General features: G+C 38.1%; 1 protein-coding gene across 2 annotated transcripts in view; it reads left to right on the top strand.

Annotated features, from left to right (window-relative positions):
• Positions 1-12,459: 12,459 nt before the first annotated feature.
• ACVR1 (activin A receptor type 1) overlaps positions 12,460-18,881 on the top strand; it is a gene marked incomplete at its 3' end in the record, with an annotated part of 55,806 nt that continues 49,384 nt past the window's right edge. The window contains exon 1 of one of the 2 annotated variants that reach the window (XM_084255053.1): positions 12,460-12,835. In XM_084255053.1, coding sequence (XP_084111179.1) covers positions 12,769-12,835 — 67 coding nt within the window. In that variant the 5' untranslated portion in view covers positions 12,460-12,768. Of the gene's footprint in view, positions 12,860-18,881 lie in introns of both variants that reach the window. The other variant, XM_084255052.1, reaches the window with a different exon arrangement.

The following is an 18,881-nucleotide window of genomic DNA, read 5'->3' as shown; positions in this document are numbered from 1 at the left end:
AGATGATTCACCAGAGACAGAATGGGAAGCAGCATAGGCGGACTGACTGAAATACACTGCTGAGGGAAGCAGCGGGCGAGACAGGAAAGGTCTACTGTGCCATGTGGGTAGTTCCCTGGCTGACCGGGAATTGAACTCGTGCTGCAGAGGCTGCAGATTGCTTTATAGTGCTCAGACTTTACCCCTTGCACCACCAGGGAGGCCCTGCTGCTTATTTTTGAAACTGAATGGGGTTTGTTATTTTCCCTTTTTGTTTCTATATAACTTGAAATATCTGTAATAAAAATTTTAAAACCACTTATAAACAGTGAAAAGACAAGAACATATTATAGAAGATGGTAGTGAGGAAGATAGTTATAAGGACGGTAAAGACAGGAAGGGGGGAAATAACTAAAGAACAGGTGTTTCCATTCTTAACTTGGTGGTTTGGACGTGGGCCAGTGACCCTGAAGAAGGCTGAGATGTGCTCCTTGAGAGAAACCAAGATCTCAGGGAGGAGTGGCAGAAGGGAAAGCTCCATCCAAGGAAACGGAGAAGAACCAATCCATGTAGGTAAAGACGCCAGAGGGAGCGTGACTCCTGAGTCCCAGCTGGGGACGAGCTCTGGAGAGAGGGGGCACTACCCTGCTGTGGCAGAGACGACTGGGACCCCACCCGGGACCTTCTCACCATCACTCCATTTGCTCGGAGCTTGTGGATTCTAAGCCTTATCTCAGGTCAGTCCAGTCAAAGTCTGAGGGTGAGGCTTAGGAATCCCTGTTTTGAGGAAGCTCTAAGAATGTAGAATCTGAAGAAGGTAAGGTTTAAAAAGAGTTGGAATGAGTTGTTCCAGGGAACAACTGGAGCAGAACACCTCAGACTGAGGATTGGATGGAGAGGGAGGGTGTGGAGGAAGCTGGGGACACTATTCTTTCCAGAAAATTTTCTGATGAGGAGATAAGATAGGGGGAAGACTTTGAGTTGAGGAGTAGCTGTTGTAGTTTTTGCATATAGTAATGTAAGAAAGATATTTGCCTATCAATGGGGAGAACAGGAATGACTATCAGTGCAAAATGACGAAGTAGTCTGGCCTAACCTGAGCTTTGGACCCTCATCACCAGAGGTGGTTTTGGGGGAAGAACTTGATTTTTGATAGTTCAAGGAGAGCTTGGTAATTGTCATCATGTGTAATATGCTCTTTTTATTTGTTAGCACTTTGAATTAAATATTGGAAGAGGAGAGGCACACAAATCTTTTCAGTGCCTCTGTCTGAACCTTTTAGTTCCTCTTCATGTGGGGGTTTCTCTTTCTTGGTTTCCTTCAGGTGGCCTTCGCATCTGTGCAGAACCTCCCAAAGGGGCTGCCTGGTCAGAGTGGTGTTTCTCGGATGATTGGAGGGGACTCCCCTATTTTCAGGATTTCACAATCACAGGCTTCAAAGGTTGTGGAGAGAGCATGAGGTGAGAACCCAGTTCTCTGCCTCAGGGTCTTGGTTCTGTTTTCTTTTAAATAATAGAGCAGATTCTTCATTTCTACCCTGTAGACTTTCTACCTTTGTGTCCTTGGGCGCATCATCCCTTTTCTTTCCACTTAGTAGAGTACATGTATTTTTACTTTGAACTTGGCATTGTTTTCCTATTTAGGTCAGTGAGTATTTTCGTTGGGTGGGTGGACTTTGAGGGACATAAGTTTTTGGGTTTCTCTCTACCTGGCTTGCTGAACCCCTCTCTCTGCCTCGTCCTCCCTCCTCCTCCTTGTTTTCTGTTGTGGTTCCTTCAATGCCAACCCTTTCAACTTGTGCGCTGAACCTGTGTACACGCCTCCCTTTCTTTCTCATGATCGTATTTATGCTTTTGATGGATATATTTAAATGAACAGCTGTGCGTTTGTTGAGTCATACCACAATTATCTGATTCTGCTGTAGCTGCTCGACTGGCAAAAGCATATTTCAGGCTAAGTTGTGAGAGAATTCCATTAATCACATTCTAGTCGGGGGAGGGGAGAGAAGAAAGACCACTAAGAAAAGTCTTTTTAAATATTAATGTTAATTAGTTAGTGCATTATTTTAGAGTAGATTGATTTGGTTGCTACTTAAGGTGTCACCAGGAGAAACTTCATAAAGGCGTAAATAACTGTAAAGGTTTAGTGATAATCAGCCTTGTAGGCAGAATTCCCTGGAATCATGGTGTACAGACACAGTAGCTGGTGCTAGTCTATTTAAATAGATAAAGGGTCTTTAAAAGAGTTCCTTCTGTGAAGACCAGTATTGTTGAGGCTACATTCTTTGAATTCATTGGCTAAGTATTTTGTGTTCAGCCTCCTGAACAGATGACTATGATACGGAAGATGTTGCAAATTTCTCTTTCTTCAAATGCATTAATTGTTCATTGTAACCTCTGATTGAGTCTTTGGCTTCCATCAGCCAGACCTATTTTTCTCTTGACTTTTCCTCAGGGTTCTTTCTGAAGGTTATTAATAGGCATGGAAGTATGGCTTTCTAAACAGCATCAGTAACTGTTAACAGACTTGGGAGTGGGGAGGCAAGATATACCTCAATTTCTGACTTGTTGGAGATATATTTTCAAGCTACAGAAGCTATCTCAGAGGTCACTGGGGATGGCTCTGCGTAGATCAGCTGGTGTCTGCAACTAGAGATCCAGGCAGTCCTTTCCAAATGGAATAGTGTCCACCAGGGAGTTGTCTGGTATACCCGGAGTCTGCCAGCCGTCTTTTTGTTTGGCTGCTTCTCTTGGATGACACCCTTGAAAACTGAAATCCAAGTTACAAATGATATCTTTTAATTTATCTCAAATTCCCAGTTGCTACTATATTAAATGGAGGACATGGAGCACCCCCACACCCCAAGTTACTTCCTTGCCAGGCTATAAAGTTCCTTAAGCTTCACCTTTCTCTCCCTGCCTGAATCAAAGTGTCGCATAGACTAAGAAGTTAAAATTAATGTGTATGAATTTATACTGGGTGCCCAGTATGCGCCGTGTATGGTGATGTACCCATAGTCTTGCTCTCATGCTGCTGGTATTGTGTGTGGAACAAGGAGAAATAGATGGGGAAACAACAATAGTCAAACTAATGAATGACAACTTTCACACGGTGTTAAATATTATGAAGATAACATGGTAGGGGAATACAGCGCAGGGGTGAGGACGAGAAGGTCTGAGGCAAGAATGGGATTCAGTGTGAGGGTGGAGTGGATGGGGAGAAAGACTGTCAGACTCGTGTATAAAGGGGGGTTTTTCTCACTTCCACAAAATTGTAATTCTGAGAGAGGGTGAGACATATACCTCCTCCTCGGTGCTGATATCCTTGTCATTTTATTTTTTATTTATTTATTTATTTTTAATTTTCTAGAGGCATGTCTTATTTATTTATTATTTGTTTGTTTGGTTGGTTTATACATGCACTGGGTACAGTCAGAAGCGCGGGAGGGTGGGAGAATTCACCAGAGCCAGAGCGGGGAGCAGAGCAGGCAGAAGGACCGAAGTACACTGCTGAGGGGAGCAGCGGGCGGCAGGAGAGGTCTGCGCGCCATGTGGGACCCTCCTCTGGTGGCCGGGGAGCAGCCGGGGATCGAACCGGCTGCAGAGGCTGCAGGCAGCTTCGCAACCCAGCGCTCAACCGCTGCCCCACCAGGGAGGCCCTCCTTGTCATTTTATTCAGAATCTCCCCCTGCCCTTCACAAATTATGAGAGGTTAATCATGCTAGCCTTATAACTGGGACAGTTGTGTCAGATGGTAGAGACTCACCACACCACGGGTCAGGCAACGGGACAACTATAGAAAGATCTGCCTTCAGGTCAAAGGGGAAACTTCAGGCATAGTTTGAAGTGAGACAGAGGAGCAGGACGGCATCCCTGGGGCTGGCCTTCCCAAAAGGACCAGGCAGGTTTTTCTCAACATGTCCAGAGTAGGCTGCTTGCCTGCCTCCTTGATAGAGGAACAAAGGCCAGCCGAGGCTCCGTAAGCTTAGGGACTGTTATTATTACTTTATGACTACAGATTATTTTGTCCAGTGAGGGCTGTGGAGGCTGAGGAGAAACCCCCTTGTTCTTCAAGCTTCCTTAATGGGACAAGCAATTACTGCGCCTTGGAAGAATGTATTTTATTCTCAGTGTAAGAATGAGATAACCCCCTCCTTGTCTATTATTTGAAGTCCTCCCCCTGACATCCCAGGCCCCCTAAATGCAGGATTAGTAACTTTGGTCTGCTCCATTATTTTTTAGAATCTACAGCTTTGTAAAATTTCCACATCTATGTTAGTAATTTTTGGCCTTTTCTTCTGATGTTTCTGATGTTAAGTTCTATGTCCGTCCCACCTCAGAAGAACCCAGATGCTATGTGGGAATTTTCCCCTGTGCCCCAGCACATCTCACTGAGGACTTTGGGAGCAAGTGGGTCTTTAAACTCTGTAGTATATATGAGGGTTTTTTTTTGGTTGTTGTTTTGTTTGGTTTTTTTTTTTTTTTTTTGCTTTTTTTGGGGGCGTGGTGGGTGGAGAGCCACAGAATCCTTCCTTCTCCTAGGTAAAGAAACTTGTTTCAGTTCCAGTTTGTAAACTGGAGGGAGAGGAGTGAACTCTGAGCTGCCCAGAAAAATATCACAAAACAGCTGGGAGGTGATGGAGTTCTATCAGTTGAAACAAAGCAGGAGAGCCACGGCTATTTGATACAGAGGGAATGAAGTGGAACATGAAGGACAGTTTCCATGTAGTCAAGCGTGTCAAAATAAAACCTAGTCTTGAGAGACGAGGAAAGCATGTCGTAGGTGATCAAAATAGGAATCTCAAAAGTTGAGCTTAGTTATTGTCTGTATATCTGCTAGGGATGTAGCAAGGTCCATTTCATTTTGTATACAATTAAAGTAAATTTAGTGGGGCTTTTTGGGTTCTTACAGTAAAGTAAATTTACTGGGGCCTAACTTAAACCTTTCTACTTATTTTTATTCAATTAAACCTTATCTCCACCCCACCCCAATCTTCTTGTAGTTTATATTGTTCTTTTCCAAACAACATCTTGCTTGGGTCCAACTGTCACAGCTGGAACATTTGTAATGTAACTCTTTCAGTCAAAACCCTTTCTTTGCTGAAGTAATCTGTAATTATTTCCTCTAACTACAGGATGAACTGATCCAGGGGCTGGGTTTCAGTTCTATATGACTGTCCAAGAAGCTATTTGTATTCATCTATCGAGAAAGATCAAATTACATGCTAATATTCTGAAAGTAACACCCCACCAGAAACCCTCCAGCAGCAGTGAAGTCTATATAAAACCAAGCCCTGGCAACTTGCACATTGCCAGTTCAGACAGAGTGTGGTGTTAAAAATATTTCACAGGTCATTTGTGAACCAGAGAAAAGACCCTGACTTAACTTATATGGTATGATGACTTTGGTTTAGCTTTTCTTTGCAGCTATAACTGACCGTCTGTGTCTCTTTTCAACCTTTCAAGGACCAAGTAGTTTGAAACAAGCTGCCCTTAGGTTGTCTCTCTCCTAGTGAGCATAGAAGAGACAACTATTGTCACATGGCTGATTTTTGTCCCAGTTGGAGGTGGTTGTTGTAAGTATATCTTTGCTCAGTTTTATGTCTAGAATTTGTCTGACTGGGTCTAACCTCACCCCAATGTGACTTACACTAATTTGTGTTTTCATTTTGAGATGTGAGTTACAAGAAACTGAAAAGTGGGCATGGGAGTTGAAAGATAGAAACCTCCTGATGTACTATCAAGACAGCTTGTGTTTTGTTTTACATAAAAGTCTTTTTCAGGGCAGAGAGGAGGTGGGGAGATACCCAAACTCATGCGGTATATGATAACAATTTTGAGGTTAGAGAAATAGAAAGAGGACTCAGGTAACCATGAGTAAAGATTGTTTTCTAAGAGGAAAATCAAGATGGGTTGAGCTTGGATAAAATGTTAAGGATGACAAAAACAGATTATTAAATGATAATTGTGATCCCAACTCTGGTCAGATGGTTTTGGGTTTGATCTTGTGTTCTTAAGCAATTTTTTTATCTGTTAAGATGGAATTAATATGATTGTTTATTTTAGAGTGTTTGGGGAGAGATGGAATGAGATAATGCATATGATCCCAAGACACTGTGCCTGGCTGGCACCACTGTTAGGGTGATAATGTTGTAAGAGTGACTGATAACTAAAAGAAAAGCAGAATTACTCTAACTTTTTCTGCTTTGCCTCTGCTTTTTATATGAATGAGAATAATTTTATTTTTTCTTATGGGAGGTATAGCACAGATAAAGAGAGAAAATGAAAAGGACTGTTGGAATAGCAGTGACAGCACTCACTAGGGTGGGTGAATAACTTCATGTGGATGGTGTAAAAATCATTCCAGATACAGAGGGTCACGTACAACCTGTTTTTCAAGATTTTTCCTATCTTGGAGATTGTTGAATTGAGTATCAAGAAAGTCCCTGTAGAATAATTAGGCACTAAGTACCTGTTCAACAAATGGACAGACCAAATGCATTTGGGCCACCAGGCCAGACAAACATTTTGTAGGATTTTCTGATGAAGAATCTTAAGGTTCATTGGCAACTTCCCTCATCCTCAATATGATGGATAACAAAATTGTGTGCTGTTCATTAGTCTTTGTTTAGTTTTTGCTCTTACAGTGGACTATCAACTAGATTACTTAATCTGTGCGTTCCAAAAGTGTATTATATATTCTTGATATCAAAATGCTTTGTGATTTTTTTGGGGTGGGGTGGGGACTAAGGTATTGCAGTCTATCTGTGACTTTATCCAGCTGTAAAATTGTGATGAGCAAAAGAAGTGCCAAGCTTGGTCTCAAGCCCACACATGTCAGAAATTGAGCTAAACACTAGCTCCTTCACTGACTATCAGTCTGATCTATAAATGGAATTTGAAAAGTACCCATGGGATTTGGAAAGCGGTTCCACTCTGCCCTGGTGATGTGCCTGTTTTTAGTAGAATGTTGTGGGAATGTTCTTGTAGGAGGATAGATCTGAGACATTGAAGAGATGTATTGATTTCAAGAGGCTATCATTATTGAGAGGGGCGTGCTCTTACCCTTTTTCTGAATAGCTGTTTTCCTTGGTGTGAGGTACTAAGATCAGTTCTATAGGGGTAGAGGGTCTTATCCAAGAACAGAAAGGAGGTGTGTATACTGGAGGCAAAAATGAATACTCTGAGCCTTTCAGATAATATTCTGTGATCGCAGTATCTTCTGGTTTTTCAGTTAGAGATTTTGGCATATTGAGTACAGATTTGGTTGAACCTGAAGGAGATGAGCAGTTAAATACCTTCTTATCACAAATTTTTCTCATTTAAAAAAATATTTAGTGTGAACATAAAAGATAATTCCTACATTTAAAAAAATACACAAATTCCTTAATGTTCAAGAGGTTAATGAGATTTCTGAACCTGGGAATAGTAATATTTTTGTTAGGCATTGGGAAGATGCTCAGCCAAAATACCTGGTACCATCTTGTTAACTGGTTTAATTTGGTAGAGGGGCTGATCATTTAAGGAATAAGATAGTGGTTTAGAGTGTGGCCCAAAGTCCTTTTGAGTATCCAGGGCTTTCTCAGGCTTCTTCTAATGACTGATATATGTGAAACTGCATTTTAAATATTTGCTTACAACATATAAAAGCATACTCAGTGCAGTTGCTTCCTACTAATGCAAACATTAAAGAGATTTGCAAAAATACAAAACACTGCCACTTTTTCTATGCTTTTTTGAAAAAGAAGATATTTATATTTTTAATTTATAAAAATTAGGGTGTGTTTATTATTTTAAAAAGATATAATATTTAAGAAATTCTCCATTTTATTTCTAGAGTAAATATTGATAGGTATGGCCCATGTGGGCAAGCTCCTTAGATTGCTCATTAATGTTTAAGACAGTGAAAAAATTTGGAGATCAACAAGTTGAAAATCTCTAGATGGAAGCATCCCTGAACTGTTAAATTATTGCTCTTCTCTTTTTACTACCATATCCTCTTTTTTGCCAACCACATCTGAAATTCATTCGCCCGAATACTAGACAGCAGGAGAGTTTAAAATTTACTTTTAGAGGCAATATTTTCTTTTAAGAAAATTTTAAAATTAGAAATAGATCCTTTGGACTTCAAGTTGGGGCTTTAGTATATTAATTTTCTTCATAATTAAAATATGACCAGGACATTTATTCTCTTTTCTAAATTTTTTTTTCCCCTTTCCTATTTGGGACACCATTTTTTATAGCTCAATTAACTGGTCAAGAGACTCTCCAAATAATGGAAAAAAAAAAAAAGGACAACCAGTAATTGATGCTGATTTTATTTCCACAGATTTTTGGCATATTTTGAGCTATCTGTAAACAGTAGATAAGCTTGAAGGAATGAATTTGTAACTCCTTTCATTGTTGTTTTCTATTTATGAGTCTAAATTATTGTTTAAATTTTTCTTGCACAATAATCTGTTTAAAAGGTATTTTGAGGCTTGGGCTTTTAATGTTTTGGGATAGAAAAAATATGCTAATGGATTTGTCTTTTGGACTTTTTAAACAGTGAAAAGATTTATTTATTTATACAGGAACTGGGGTAGGGCCAGAGGGGCAGGAGGGTGAGAGAACTCACCAGAGACAGAATGGGGAGCAGAACAGGCAGACAGAGCAAAAACTGCTGAGGTGAGCAGCAGGAGAGATAAGAGAGGTCTGCTGTGTCATGGGGGTATCTCCCTGGCCAGCAGAGAATCAAACCCATGCTGCAGAGGCTGTGGACAGCTTCACAGTGCTGCGCTTAACCCGTTGCGCCACCTGGGAGGCCCAACAGTGAAAAGATTTTTAATTTTGAAGCTTATAGCTTGTTAACTGCTCACTGTTATTACAACCTGAAGTAAATTCTAGAGATACACATTAGAGAGATGATAAATGTCCTAATCCTGTCATTTCTTCATAGGTATATACAGCAAATCCTCAATGTCCTTTGTAGGTTCTAGAAAACTGTAATTTTTAAGTGAAGTGACATATAAGGAAAATAGGTTCTCAATTAACTTATTTATATTGGGATTCTTTTATTCTCATCAACCTTATAATAAAACAGCATTCAACTAAATGACTATTTGGGGCCTGCTGTATATGTTTGTGTATTGGATGGGAGGCGCAGAGAGTTGCTAATTCTTTAGAATTTAAATTGAACTAGTTTAGGGAGAATTGGAATTTAGCGAACATTAAATATGCATCTACCTGGCTCTGGTATCAATAACGCAATAGGCCATAGATTTCACTGTTGTGGAGTTTACAGTCTAAAGAGGGAAACAAGTGTTCAAAAGCACACATAGGTATTACTATGTAATTATTATGATAAGTGCTCTGAATGAAAATTAACAAAATGTCTTATGCAAGTGTAATGAGTGTATATGAGGGTTTAGGCAGGCTTCTAGAAGGAAGTGATATTTAAATTGAGTCTTGAAGAAGGCATAGGAATTTGCCAGATTGGGCTTAGAAAGAAGGATCCAATCACCAGAGCATTCCATATACAAAGTTCCCAAGACAGAGAGTAAGTAACAGGCTGGTTGGACTGCCTAGGAGAATGGGATGGTGACGGACCAGTAGTGAGAACTGAGACAAAGGACATTGATGACATTGAGAGGTGAGCAGAGGGCTTACTGTTTGTACCTTACTGCGGTTCTGACGCTTGCCTACTTCTCTAGCATTCTTGGGGGTCTCTCCATTATGAAATCTGTTCAAACCTGGAGTTTTTTTCACTTCTCAAGTATATCTTAAGTTTTCAGGACATATGCTTGCCCGGACCACAGGGCTTTCATGAAGCTGGAAAATTTTGCCTTTGTCCTTAAATGTTCTCCTGTCCCCACTACAGGGTGTTCTCTTTCTCGCTCCCCCTTCTCGCTCCCCCCTCTCGCTCTCCCTCCTTCCCCCTCTCTCCCCCCTCCCTCCACACACTCACACATACTTTCTTACACTCCTTGGTGCTCACTCTCATCCTTTTTCTAGTACCACCTATTCATCTATCAGGTTTTTATTTAGATAAAACCTCCTCATGGAAGCTTTCCTACCCTCTAGAAAATCTCAAGTTGGTTTGTTAGCATTTTTATTTAATCTAAATCTTTCTAACTCACTCAGTTTTCAATGCTACAGTTTTTTTTTTTTTTGATGATTGTCACTATAGACAGATCTTATAAGAACCAAAATTGTGTATCTTTATCTTTCTAATATCTAGTACATAGGATGCTCTCAAAGGGTGTTGAATGAATGAATGAATGAACGAGGTACTTGGAATTAAAAGATAAGACTTAAGATAGCCCAGTGGTTTTCAAAGACTTCTCATGACATATTCCATTCTTAAAAAGTTTTTTGAGCATGCAACCTCAATAAATGTGCTGGTCATACATTTTCTATAAAATAGAAAATATGTATTATAAAAGATATATATATATATAATAGAAATTTTAAAAAGATTAAGGATGAAATATTTAAGGTATTGCTAATGGTGGTGACAGTGTACTAGCCCAAGGTACTCAGATATTGTTTATGATAGTAAGTGTAAATCTGTTTTTTTCAAATATTTTTAAAGTTTTGAACTTCAGGAGCCTGTTTCATGTTACATTAAGCTGAATGTTTATAGCTGTTCGCTAGTAAAGTCGTTAATGAAGAACCACTCAGAATAGAGGTAACAGTGCCAACATTTTCCTATTTTCTGGTGCCTTCATTAATGACATATTCAACCTGTAATTTCTTTAATGGTTTTCAAACACTTGGAGAACACTCATTTCATTATAACTAGCCAATGCAACCTGCATTTCCACTTAAACGGATCTTCAAAACTAGTATGTGACTGCACTCATCAGCAAACTATGTCTACCCTTTCCTCTTATGTAACTCCCACTCTTTCTGAAAGATACTTTTTGTACTAGAATGTCATAGGGATTTGAGACAGACCAAATAAAGACTTAATTTTTTTACTGCACTGGTGGAATAAACCATTTAAAAAAAAAATTCATGCATACAAGAGCTGGGGTAAAGGCCAGATGTGTGGGAGGGTGAGAGGATTCACCAGAGACAGAACAGGGAGCAGAACAGGCGGACTGATGGAAATACACTGCTGAGGGGAGCAGCGGGCAAGACAGGAGAGGTCTGCCGTGCCATGTGGATATCTCCCCGGCTGGCCGGGATTGAACCTGCACTGCAGAGGCTGCAGACAGCTTCACAGCGCTGCACTCAACCGTCTGCGCCACCAGAGAGGCTCTAAACCATTTTTATAGTACAAAAATTTCAATATTTTTAGCCCATACTTTAAAGAATTTTCTTGTGTGACCCCTATTAGACATAATTGGGGTTCTGGAGGCTGACGTAGACAAATATTTGATTCTGAGACATGTTAGACCAGTGTTGGGGGGTTGAGTCGCTGCAGATGGAGTGATGTTTCACCAAGTGTTTGCCTTTTGAGCTGGATCATATTGGGTAGAAGATGAGTGGAGGGAGGAAGAGCAAGGCATTGAGTAAGAAAGAACCAACAGTGTGTTCATGTTGAAAGTCACAGAGATGAGATGGTGATGGAAGGAGTTAGTATCTGATTATCAGGGGCCTCAGGCCAAGATGAAGCATTTCTGTGTCACTAGTAAGGACTTGCTTTAGAAAAGATCTGTGTGAACATGGACATGATAATAACAATCATAACAGAAACAACATTAACAAAAGGTCTTGCTTATGTTCCAAAAGGGTAAATCTCATTTACACTCCCACCCTTCCCATACCTTGCAATTAAAGAAAAGACAGTTTGAAATATAATTATGGACAAATTGAAATGATAACTGTTAAGATAGGATTGGGGGATGTGGAAATAGATAGTCAGATCATCAATCAAATATTTGATTATAAGGAGATGAGTCAGAGGTGTCCCCTCCAAACAGCTCAGATAGCTAAAGGTTTTTGCTTTTTGTTTTCAAGTCGTAAGATAACACACTAACCTGTTCTTTAAAGAACTTGACCAACTCTCGTCTTATTTTACTACCAGAAAGTCACAAATAGTCAGAGGATTAATTTCTTTAAATGATTTATTATGTGAAGTATCAGTAGAGACAAACTCCATGACATTCTTAAACACTGGCAGGAATTATTCAGATGTAAAGGTTCTCTATTTACCTGATTTGTTCCTGCTTTGGTTGTGTTTCATCTGTTAAAGATTAATATAAGGATGCATTGCTTTTCATAGAAGAAATATAGTATGAGGGTTTCCCCCTTTTGGGTGATAGGGTGTTGTAGGTTGCTCCAGCTCCAACCCTTTTAAGTGGTTGTAAGACTCAAATATAGTAATTTAATTTAAATTATTTAAGTCACTCATTAATATCATGCTAGAACAATCTATTCCTACTTCTCAGTTTTTTTATTTATTGCCAATTTTGTGATTGATAGAATATAATAGAATTAAAACCTAAAATCATTTGGGCCATTTTTGTAGTTGAGAATTTATCAGGTCCTTATTGAGTTTTTTGAAAGAGGGTGGACTCAGAGAAAGTGGCCTTAGAGTAACCACCAGTGGGCGGTAAATTTGATGACCTTAAGAGGACTTGTTTAGCTCCATGGAAAGGGTATATGATAAATAAGCTAAGAAATTGAGCAACATAATTAAGAAATGAGTACTAAGAAATGAGCAACATAATTGAGGGAGATTTATAGGAAAGTCCTTGAATGACAGTTTGAAAATGGTGGTATGCTTAATTGAATGTCATCCTGAATATTATTTTTTTGGTTTTACTTATATCACTTTTTTTTTTTTCTCCGCAGCTGTACAATGGTAGATGGAGTGATGATTCTCCCTGTGCTAATGATGATTGCTTTCCCTTCCCCAAGTATGGAAGGTAAGTGGCTTTTAGCTGTTTGGGGTAGGTTGAGTGTACTGTGTATTGTTTTACTTATTGTAAGATTGTTCTTAATCCCTATCAGATATAAACCCCACTGCCTTTTAAGACTTTTTAAAAGCAGTTGTTGGTTTCACAGCTAAATTGAGAAGGCACAGAAATCCCCAATATACCTATTCCCTCACACATTCATAGCCTTCCTCATTATTGACATTCCCCAGCAGAGTGGGGATCAATCTACTTATAATTGATCAATCTACATTGACACATCAGAATCACCTATTGCCAATGGTTTACATTGAGATTTCCTCCTGGTATTGTAAATTCTGTTGGTTTGGACAGATATATAATAGGATGTATTTAACATAACATCATAGAATTTCACTGCCCAAAAAACTCCTTTGTTTTTTCTTCTTACCCTACCACCCACCCCAGGCCCAACCCCTAGCCATTAGTGATCTTTTTACAGTTTTCATAATTTTGGCATTTCTAGAATGTCATGTAGTTGGAATCATACAATATACAGACTTTTCTGTTTGAATTCTTTCACATATTGACAAGCTTTTAAGGTTCTTTCACATCTTTTAATGATTTGATAGCTCATTTCTTTCATTGCTGACTAATATCCCATTTTTTAGATGTACCACAGTATATCTATTCTACTATTGAAGAGGGTCTTGGTGCTTTCAAATTTTGGCAATTATGAATAAAGCTGCTGTAAACATCTGCCTGGAGGTTTTTTTGTAAACATGTTTTCAGCACCGAGGATTATGATTGCTGGATTATATGAAAGAGTATATTTAGGTTTTTAAGAAACAGCAAAAGTATATTCCACTGTGACTGTATTTTAGCATTCCCACCAACAATGAGAATTCTTTTGCTCTACATCTTTACCACCATGTGGTGTGGTCGTTATTCTGGATTTTGGCCATTTATATTATGTGGTGGAATCTCATTGTTTCTACTTATGTTTCTCCGATAACATGGACGTGGAGCATCTTCTTGTTACCATATTATCTTTTCTTTGGTGAAGTGTCTATAAATGTCTTTGACCCACTTTTTTTTTTAAAGATTTATTTATTTATGCATACAAGAGCTAGGGTGTAGGCCAGAGGTACAGTGAGTGGGGGGTGAGAGGATTCACCAGAGATAGAAACAGAACAGGCGGATTGACTGAAATACACTGCTGAGTGGGGAGCATTGGGCAAGACAGGAGAGGTCTGCTGGGCTATGTGGGTAGCTCCCAGGCCGGAGATCAAACTCATGCTTCAGTGGCTGCAGATTTTTTCATAGTGCTGACACTTAACCCTTGTGCCACCGGGGAGACTCCCCTTGGCCCATTTTTTAATCAAGTTGTTTTCTTACTGTTGAGTTTTAAGAGTTCTTTGTATATTTTGGATGTGGGGAAATATATCAGATGTGTCTTTTTGCATGTATTTTCTGCTGGTCTTTGACTTCTCATTTTCTTGACATTGCCTTGTACAGAGCAGACACTGTACTTCATTCCAGTATTTATGTATTTTTTCACTAATGTAAAATACTTTTTAAAAATTTATTTTTAAAAATTATTTTTTACTCAGGTAATATTGGGGAACCTCCACCAGGTATTACCAGCAAAGTGTACCCACCAGCAACTTAATCATGTTCCATAACCATAGACTACTGTGCTTCCTTCCCTCTTTGTTTTTACCCCTCCAGCCCCCCAACCTCCTTGGTGCTTCAGTTCTGTAGTCCGCTTCCAAGAGTTCGTTTTTCAGCTCATCTTTACCTGTTAATTTTGTTGCTTTATATCCCACATATTCATGACACCATAGTGTATTTATCTTTCTTCTTCTGACTTACTTCCCTTAGCATTATCCTTTCAAGTTCCATCCATGTTGCAGCAAATGGCATGAGTTTATCTTATTTGATGGCCGAGTAATACTCTGTTGTGTATATAGACCACATCTTTTTGATCCATTCATCTGTTCTGGGGCACTTAGGTTATTTCCATAGTTTAGCTATAGTACAGTGCTGCAGTAACATGGGAGTGCAAGTTTCCTTTCTTTTTCAATTTTTTTGGAGAGAGGCCTAGGGTCGGATGGTAGATCTATTTTTAATATTTTGAGACACCTCCATACTGCTTTCCATAAGGGCTGGACCAGTTCACATTTCTACCAGTAGAGTAGGAGGATTCCCTTTTCTCAGCATTCTCACCAGTGCTTGTTGTTTCTGAGCTTTTCAATATGGGCCATTCTCACAGGTATAAGATGGTATCTTATTGTGGTCTTGATTTGCATTTCTCTAATAATAAGTGATTGTGAACATTTTTTCATGTGTCTGCTGATCACTTTAATGTCAAATTTGGAGATGAGTCAGAGCAGGCACATTTTTAAAAAATTTAATTTTACGTATTTTTTAACTTAAGTCTTCATTTTTGTGCAATGTATGTTTTCTCATCTCGGTTTTAGCTCCCATGAAATCGCCACCATCAATTCACCCATTTACCATCCCCACAGTCCCTTGTGCTCTTCCCATCTGTTTTGATCCTACTTCCTTCTCCCTGCTCCCCCTGCAGAATGTATCTGGTTTTAGTTGCTTGTTGATTTTGATTTGTACTTGATTATAATTACTCCCTCCCTCCCCCAATTCCTTATTTGGATCCTCTACATTCCTCCTATAAGTGAAACCATCTAGTATTTTTCTTTTTTCTTTCTGTATTATTTCATGAGCATGATCCCTTCCAGCTCCATCCACGTTGCTGTGAATGGCATGAGTTTATCTTTTCGATTGCTGAGTAATATTCCATTGCATATATATACCACATCTTCTTGAACCAGTGATTTATTTTGGGCATTTGGGTTGTTTCCATAGCTTACCTATTGTAAATAGTGCTAGAGCAGACACTTTTAATCTTAATGAAGTCCAGCTTATTAATTCCTTCATGGATTGTATTTCTACAAAGTTAATGCCATGCCCAGGTCATTTAAGTTTTCTTGCATATCATAAAATGAGAGCTTTATGGTTTTGTATTTTACATTGAGATATGTGACTCGGGTTGCCTTAATTTTTGTGATGGTATAAGGTCTGTGACTAGATTAATTTATTTGAAAATGAACATCCCATTTTTATGAAAAATATTTGATAATGCCCCTGATTATTTTGAAGTATAATTTTTATACATGCCACATTTTATCTATATAAAACATTTAAAGGACTAAATATAATTTACTACCTGAAATGGAGAAATAAAAATTCTGTAATTAATAAAACTGTTTAAGGAAATAAGTATATTTTAGCATAGTCAGTCATGAGTATGCCTGAAAATAAAACAAAATAATATTAACACACGTTTGTAATCTTTTATGACTTTGAAAAACAAATTGATACCAGTGTATTAGTGCCTGAATAATCCTAAGTGATTATTGTCTTCAGTGATTGAATTTTCTAAATTGGTGAGTGAATTTTTATAGAATCCCAACAAAAGAGAACAGTTACCCCTTGATTCATATAGTAGTTAAATTTTGGGAAAATTTAGTACACATTTAGCAGTGTAAGGTGTACTTTGCATTTTTATGTATAACAGTATGGTATTAGGGTTGATTAATTATACAGAGATTTTCCATGTAAATGAGTGCTCAGTGGGACAGTCAAAATTTGTGGGATGTAGGCTAAGTATTAGTTGTGTGGCATACCCAGGCATTGCAGGGCCTTTGGCATCTGGCTCTTACTCATTCCTACTTGTTCACCCTTCTCTTCATTTGCAAAAAGCTATTTAGGGGTGATACTGCCTCTGCTGTGGAATTCTAAAAGAGCTAAAGAAAATAAGTTACCTGTAATTCCCTGTAAAGTACACCATGTATGTTAGTATATGTGTTTCTAGACATATAAAACATTAAACAAATGATTTTATTATGCATTGAGCAGTGCCTATTTTATTTTACAAGAAATTTTTCATGAAGACTAGTGCTTATAAATGTGAATCTCACCTTCGTTGTGATCAGATAGGATAGGAAGAGTAAGGTCCCTGTTATAAACTCTCAGGGGCTAGAGTGATCTTATGTATATCGTTTCCAAGGAGGCATATAATGTAGCCAACACTGTGGAAAAGTCATTGCTTAATACACTAGAAATCTATTTTTGGTTTATAATATTTGAACTATTTTAAGCACTTTTCCATATTCATTGATATGATTATAGATCTACCTTGTTTTTAATAGCTAGTCATACACAGCCATTGAACACTTGAAATGTGGCTAATGTAAGTTGAGCTATGCTATTTAAGTGTAAAGTATGTACTGAATTTTGAAAATAATAAAAATGTGAATTTTACCCATTTCTTCTTACTACTGTATAAATTTAGAATTACATAACATGGCTCGCATTTAATTTTTATTGGATAGTGATGTTGTAAACCATTTTAGGTGTCTATTCTAGATTCTGTTCTCAGTAATGTTGGTAAAAACCTTCCAATATAACAATCATTTTAATTAGTGTCAAAAGGAATGGGATAAGAAGAATCTTGTATGGCAAGTTTAAAGGAATTGGAGGTGTTTTAGCCAGAGAAGAAACGTGGTACTAGATTGAAAGAAATAGACTGGAAAGATTTGATGAACCAACAGTTATTTAATCCTCAAGGGATATTTGATCATGTCTGGAGACATAACAGGCAAGTTTCTAGGATATTTCCAGTTCTTAATTGCTAAAAAATATAACTGTAAAAAAAAAAATCTAAATGTTGTGGAATAACATCCTCCAAATTCTATGCCCTTCTCTTATGTGTAATACCAGTTGTGTACGGTGTAAGTACTCCCTTTGGATTTCATTTGGTATCAGAGGTAGACCTGTCTAGGATTTGGTAGGGAGGGGGGAAAAAAAGAGTGAACAAGAAATTGAGGTAGAAATGTAGTATGAATAGAGGGGAGGTGGAGAAAAAATGGGAAGAAGTGAAGGGGAAAGGGCATTTGTGGAACATTATTAACAACCATGCTATTCTTGTTTTTTCCTGCTTTAAGCTCTTAAGCTTCTCAAAGAATCCAACAAATGACCTCTTAATGCGACAGTGAAGATATGTAATGAAACAAGTTTGTCTGGCTGAAGTGGAAACAATCTCCACTAAAGTGTTGCTACTTAATATACCACCACCACTAAGATATTTACAAATATGGAAAAGAACACATCATCCTTTTAGTTACATTGGCTTTTTTTAAAAATACAACATTCAGTGAGTGCTACAACCTAGGGAGCTCTAATCATAATAGTGGTTGCTTTCCTCCTGTCTTCTCTCCATGACTCAACTCCTTGTTAACTGTCAATAGCCTATTCTATGAAAAGACTCTTTGTTTTTGTGTATTTACTAGGAAGTATTTTTTTTAAAAACCACCAAGAACCCCTAATTGTATTATACTCTAATATATTCAACATTAGTCATAAAGCAAATGTTAATTATAAAATACTTAACCAAAAGAGGTAAATCACAGGGCAGGCAGACAACTAAAATCTTTATACTAACTCCATAGACTGTCTAGTGCAGAGCTTTAAACTGCCAAGTTTAAAAGGAAATAGACCCATGTTTGATGTTTGCAGAGCTACTTCAGTACCTTATTGTGCTTCAGTGACGTGAAATGACATTCTTGGGCCATAAATAAGAAAATTATACAGATTTGGTTTTAATATATTTTGTTGGGTAGTGTACTCTTCTTGGTCCATTAAAAAATAATGTCCTTCTCTTTGTCTTCCAAATATTGGTTAGAAATAGTACTAACACTTAAAAGGACAGGTCCCAAACAGTGATTTTGGTAGTTGGCTAGTAAGAACGTACTTTGGAACACTTCTCATGTTTTATGGAGGTTAAAAAAAAAAAGCAAATATATGTTTGGAAAATACTGCCTAATACATCTACCACTTTAGTGATTATAGGTAATTTCATCAAGTGGTTAATATCTGCCAAGCATTGGACTAACTTTTACATACATTATTTACCCTAATCCTCACGATTACCCCTAATGAGACCTGTTTTTGTTGGAGATGTACTTCTGAATCAGTTAGAGAATCAGTTAGACCTCTT

Source organism: Talpa europaea (genome assembly GCF_964194135.1).
Source record: "Talpa europaea genome assembly, chromosome: 1".
NCBI lineage: Eukaryota > Metazoa > Chordata > Mammalia > Eulipotyphla > Talpidae > Talpa > Talpa europaea.
The sequence above is the reverse complement of the archived record's forward strand: the minus strand, read 5'-3'. Positions and strand labels throughout refer to the sequence as shown.